General features: G+C 32.3%; 1 protein-coding gene and 1 pseudogene across 1 annotated transcript; one reads left to right on the top strand and one right to left on the bottom strand.

Annotated features, from left to right (window-relative positions):
• Ada3 (transcriptional adaptor 3) lies at window positions 1–2790 on the top strand. Its single transcript, XM_076376152.1, has 2 exons — window positions 1–165; window positions 327–2790. The coding sequence occupies exon 2, from the start codon at window positions 447–449 to the stop codon at window positions 1824–1826; it is 1380 nt and encodes a 459-aa protein (XP_076232267.1). The 5' UTR covers window positions 1–165; window positions 327–446; the 3' UTR covers window positions 1827–2790.
• Window positions 2791–5151: 2361 nt separating this feature from the next.
• LOC143178273 (uncharacterized) lies at window positions 5152–6132 on the bottom strand (annotated as a pseudogene).

Here is a 6132-nt window from a genome sequence, read left to right as displayed (position 1 = left end):
TCAGTTTATTACAATTGAACATAAACTTAATCTTAATTAAATAATATTTTCTTGTGAAATTTTTGAACGTGGAATTACTTTTTATTTTATATAATACAATTAACATAATTGAGTATTTTATTACAAATATGCGCCTACAGAATCAAGGTGTTACTCATATAATTCGTGAGTGTGTTGGAATTAAATAGTTTTCGGAACATTAAAATAACATCTAGTTAACAAATGAAAATCAAAAGATTAAAACTATTGTATTGAATTCTTTAAATTAGATTTAAATAAGGAATAGAATTTGTATTATAAGGTTAAATGGAAGTATCTGTTCATAGGATAGAGGTTATGGTTACAAGCAAGAAAAGCAAAAATGACACAAGGTTCCCAAAAAGTCACTCAAAAATGAATATCTTAATGTAACAGTTGTTTTATTGCTATAAAACGCTCTCATAAACATGTCTGGCAAAGGCAAACAAAGTTCTAAAAAGGCTATTGTTAAAGTGCGAGAGAGTGGGAAGACTGTACAGTCTTCAACATTAAATTTAGATGTAAATTTGGAAAACACAGACACAACAATGTCTCTACCTATTTTGAAAATTGCAGATAATAATCGTCTTCTTCCAAGGTATAATAGTATTCTTCAACGTAGTATAGAAGAAGGTGTGGGTATGGAAGATCTTGATACTTTACAATTAGAATTAGAAATGCTCCTTTCATCAGTTGTTGTACGACATCGAATGATTCAAGAGGAGATAGGAAATTTATCATCAGCAGAGGAACGCAGAGATAAAAGATCTAAGAGTGGAAAAGGATTATCTCTTCTAGATAAAAAGGTCAGAGATGAAAAGTTTAAACCAAAGGAGTTGAATGCTAAAACTCAGTCACCTTTACCAGCAAAACTTTTTAAACAAAAGGCTGTAGTTAGCTCTAATTCTCAAGTCATTCCAAATGTACATGAAATTTCAAGAATTGAAGGTTCAAAGTCTGAATCACCAAAGTTGCTCTTACCAAAAAATGATACACCTAATAAGTTTTGGGCATCTGTTGATCCCTACTGTACAGATATTATGCCTGATGACATCAAATTGTTAGAAGAGTTAATTGCAACACACAGTGACATTAGTGAGTTTAAAAAAATTCCGACATTAGGTAGACATTATAGCTTAATGTGGGCTCATAATGACTTGTTACAAGAAGAAGATGCAGCTAATCCAAACAGAGAGAAAAAGAAAAGCCGTTCTGATGTATCTTTATTATTAACAAAAAATGATAAGAAAGCACATAGTATAGCAGGACCTCTCACCCAAAGATTGGTTTCTGCCTTGTTAGAGGAAAATGTATATGTTGCAAATAATAATACAGACAATAAGCTTTTTAGGGATAGTGATCCACCTGTTTTAAGAGACCTTACTATTCAGAACTCTATTAATTTAGAACTAAGAATGCATAAGGAACTTGTTGAACAGGGAATTTTAGAACCAGATGCACAAAAAAAAAGTCAAGAAGATGATGAAATTTTAATGGAGATTAAAAGATGTCAACAAGAACTGACTGCGCTGTCTAATCATAATGTAATACAGCTAAAAAGGTTATTGAATTTAGCTCAAGAAGAAAGCAAACACCAGGTATTGAAGAGAAAGATAAATGCAGCAGACAGCGAGGTAATAGAACACTATAAAAAGCTTATGCTTTCTAAGCAAAGAAAGATACCGTTGACCAAGAAGGAACAAGAAAAGGCATGGGCGTGTTTGCGAGAAAGAGAAAATCTTTTAGATCAACTAAATATGTTACCACATAACGATGTAGAACCTCCATTTGGCACTACTATGAATTAATTTTTTTACTGTACTGTAATAATATCGTGATAAAACACTATATAAATATTAAATAATATTGATTTAACTATTAAGGCAAATAATGTATAGTTTATTCAATACTTTGTAATGTAAGAAATTTATGAAAATTTAAAAGCACGTTTACAGTAATTTTGTAACATCGTCCATATGTAATTTATAATATGATGGGCATCAAAAGATTTCAAGTTTTGTAAACAAATATGCATTTTATTTAATTTCATTTTTTTAATTTATATTGTTAATAATCAAGAATAAAACTATTTCGTTTATACCAATAACTAGCAATGTATAGAAATAACTCTTATAAAAGAGATTAAAAAGTTTACTAACTGTTATCATTTACAAATTTTGTTAAAAATATTAGTAATAAACTGTATAAAATAGTGTGTAAATTAGTTAAATTGTGATGGTATTATACAAATTATACCTTTAGGTATCCTATGAAAATTTTAAATCAGACCTGTGGGACCACCAGCACCATGTACTCTCCCACCACTTGTGAAACTGATGATAATGAACATACCAATATTTCTGTATATATACAGCACATTGGCGCATAAGATCTATATTGACAGAATCAGAGCAGGGAAAGTGTTTCTTATTCTTCTGTGTACATATCTCAATAAACGAATAGGTCTGCTTTAACTCTCGGATGGTCAACTGTTTGAAGTATTACATCGCGAAGCCGACACTGAATAAAAATGATCTGACGTTGGCCAGGCAAGGGTTAAATCATACTTGCCATGCTTAACTTATACATACATAATGTGTAAAGTCTGTAATACATTTATTAAGAGAGTTGCTACTTATGTGTTGATTATTACAACATTAGTTTAAGTCAGTGTAACAATTAAAATGTGCATTTGGCCTACATTCATACATTCATCAATAATTGTTACTAAACGTATATTTCCTATTCAATAAATATGTGGTTCGAACAGTATCTGTCTTTACTTATTTACCAATTAGGAATTTAAAAATATTCATGTTATAATAAATTGTTAACTATTAAATCATAAACGTAATTTATATTTTACAATAGTTATTATGTATAATCTATGTTATGTACAGAATGTCTTACGATTAGCTAAAATAGTATCATCTAAATATCTGTCTTATTTTTCATAATTATGAAAAATTTTTTCAAGATAAAATTACATTATTGGACCATTCCATGCGAAATCGGACACTTTTCGGAATAACATTCCGGATCTTGTTCAAAGGATGTTATAGTCTTTAGCGATGTTTCAACGTGTGTCAAAGGATTTTTCAACATTTTTTAAATTATGGATTTTACAGATGCTTGAAATAAAGTTATAACTTTTTTTCAAAAATTCATAACTTCTGAACTAATAGTAGCACAAGAATCAGCTTGTGCATACTTACAGGAGAGACATTGAAATACTGAATAACAATTATTTCATTTAAAAAAAATGTTGTTTTTAACTAATTCAATTGTGTTCTTGCTTACGAGTTTTCAACAACCATTTGCGAATGAAAATGTTGGCGCGTGAGTATCAACTAGAACAAAAGGTGTAAAAAGCACGCGATAAAGAATTGATATGTGTTTAAAGATTACGTTACAAAATGTACATTATTATACATCTATGAAGTATAATATCTATATATTTATATACATTACATATTACACTATACATTTTGAGATTTAAGGAATGTTCGTTCGAGATGCATGCCACCTACCGCTTGCTACTTGTCGGCGACTAGGATTTAAACATTTAATTAACAGAGCGAGAGAGTAAGGTTAACATTCACATGACATTCTCACTTTCTCTTTCTATTTCGATTCACGAAGATGTTCGAAAATCCGATATGCTGAGCTCACGACTCACGACAGTTCGTGCGCTAGTTGTGTAATGAACGGGTATTCTCACCTTGCGTCCTCAGATACTAGATTAGTTTTCACATTTCTTATATTAATCATTTTATTTATAGCCTTCATTCCTTTCTTCCCTTTACTCGGAATTCAGATAAAATAGAAATTTTCGGTTCCGAATACTCGAATTCGGATTTCGTGACCGAGTTCGGAATTACAATGAGTATTTTAATTACTCGAATATTCGGATAATAAGAGGTCGAGCTAGTTACTTCAATTTTCCAAAGTACGTTTTATTTTTTTTTTTAAATTTCTGCATGACTCCTAAAGTGATACTTGTCTCGCAAATTTTTTTGAACGCACATTATGTACGACTCCTAAAACGATACTTATGTCGCAAGTTTTTTAGAGTACACATTGTGTATGACTTCTAAAGTGATGCTTATTTCGTAAATTTTTCAGAGCACACACTTAAATATTCACATAAACTATAAAGGCTTATGTACTTGACTTTATTTCATTTCGATACTTTGTAAGTCCGGAATAACCATGATTTTTGCAAATGTACTTGGCGCATGTTTTTACACTGATAGTGTTTTTGTTGGGATTTAATTATTTTGTGCAAAGTTTACCCCTTTTTTTTTAGTTAACACAAATGTGTTAATATTTATGTATGAATTTGCTGCCACTATTTATTTGCATAGATATTCAGTGACATTCACGTACCTTGAGTTAATGATTTTTCTGATACGTTACCTCCTGATAAATTTCATAGCACCATGTTTATCGTAACCCTATTACAATGTTGAACTCTTTTATTTCGAACAATTCTCTAAGAAAAATATATAAGCGCTCTTAGCACCTTTAGGCTATTTTTCTTCATTTGCAATGTTATCGTCATCGCGTAACCAAGTAGAAATCCCGACTTTTAACATACGTGTATAATGACACCTGCGTATATTGTTTCCGTGATGAAACCTCGCACTTACAACTTTGTAAGGTTTTTCATTTATATGCATTTTGGTAGTAAATTATGTATATATATGTGATGTATACATCATAAATTTAAAAAGAAGATAGAGAAAAACAGTACTAATAAAATGAAACTAATAATATTGTATTTGCAGGAGAAAAGAGTAAGAAAACATCTTAGAAAATGATGTGTTTTATGGGTAGGGATGGTACTGAGAGCAGCTCGATTACACGGTTTTAAGCAAGCCACTTTATTGCATGCGTAGCATGGTCCGGCATCAATACTTATATGTTAGAAAAAAAACATAAGAACTTCAAGAATGCTGAAAACTAAAACAAGATGGGTGAACCCCCAGGTTCGGCAGCGCCGCCAAGTGTACAGAAAACTAAACTTACATATTTTTTATTGCTACTCTAACACTCCCCTTCAATAAAAAACCAAAGTTAAATAAATCTATAAATGAAGATTAATGTCTAGTCAATATATTAGGTTAGCACCTAGCAGAACTGCAACCCTGTTCCCAATCGAAGTTTCTCCAGTTTTTGTCTTGATACTGGCTTTGTTAAAATATCAGCAACTTGTTCTTCGCTTGGCAGATACTTTACTTTAATACTACCTTCTCCAACTAATTGTTTGATATAATGGTGTTTTACATCTACGTGTTTCAGACGTTTTGGATTCCCGTCTGTTTGGGCGAGTTTTATTGCTGACTGATTATCTTCCAACAATAGTATTCCTCTGGTTATTTCAATCTTTAGATCCTTTAACAGGTTGAATGTCACGGGGGTCACCGGTGACCGGCACTTAACTTGGCTGTGACGCCATGGGGGTCACCGATGACCCCCGCCGAAATTAACATGCCAATCATGTTTATACGTTGTAAATTATCTATTGTAGATAATATTTCAACATTATATGTATCGCTAAATAGAAAGTTCATCGTGGCGCCACGAACAATCCCGGTAAAATTGGCGTGGCATTCAACCTGTTAAAACTGACTCGATCCAACGTCCTTCCGTCGCTGCCGACGCCAACGCTACGTACTCGGCCTCGCATGAAGACAGTGCTACCGTTGACTGTTTTCTTGATGACCAGGACACTGCATTGCTAAATACTTTGATTATGTAACTAGTAGTTGATTTCCGATCTGATTTATCTCCTGCCCAATCGGAATCAACATATCCCTGGATTATTTGACTTGTTTTATGTTTGGTATAAATCATTCTTAAGTTTAGCGTGCCTTTTATATATCGTAGAACTCCCTTGAGCGCTTTGAACAATTCTTGATTAGCGTTCTTCTGATACCGACTTAATATGCCTATCGTGGCACATACGTCTGGTCTCGATCCTAATATGGCGTACATCAAATATCCAATCAGCCTTTTACACTCGGTTTCCAACTTTTTATCTGTAGGAGGATTATTTGGTAATTCGAAGTTTAGTTCTAGCGGTGTCGCAATGGGCTCGCAATCTTCCAT

This window comes from Calliopsis andreniformis, chromosome 4, assembly GCF_051401765.1.
Source record: "Calliopsis andreniformis isolate RMS-2024a chromosome 4, iyCalAndr_principal, whole genome shotgun sequence".
Classification (NCBI taxonomy): Eukaryota; Metazoa; Arthropoda; class Insecta; order Hymenoptera; family Andrenidae; genus Calliopsis; species Calliopsis andreniformis.
The sequence above is the reverse complement of the archived record's forward strand: the minus strand, read 5'-3'. Positions and strand labels throughout refer to the sequence as shown.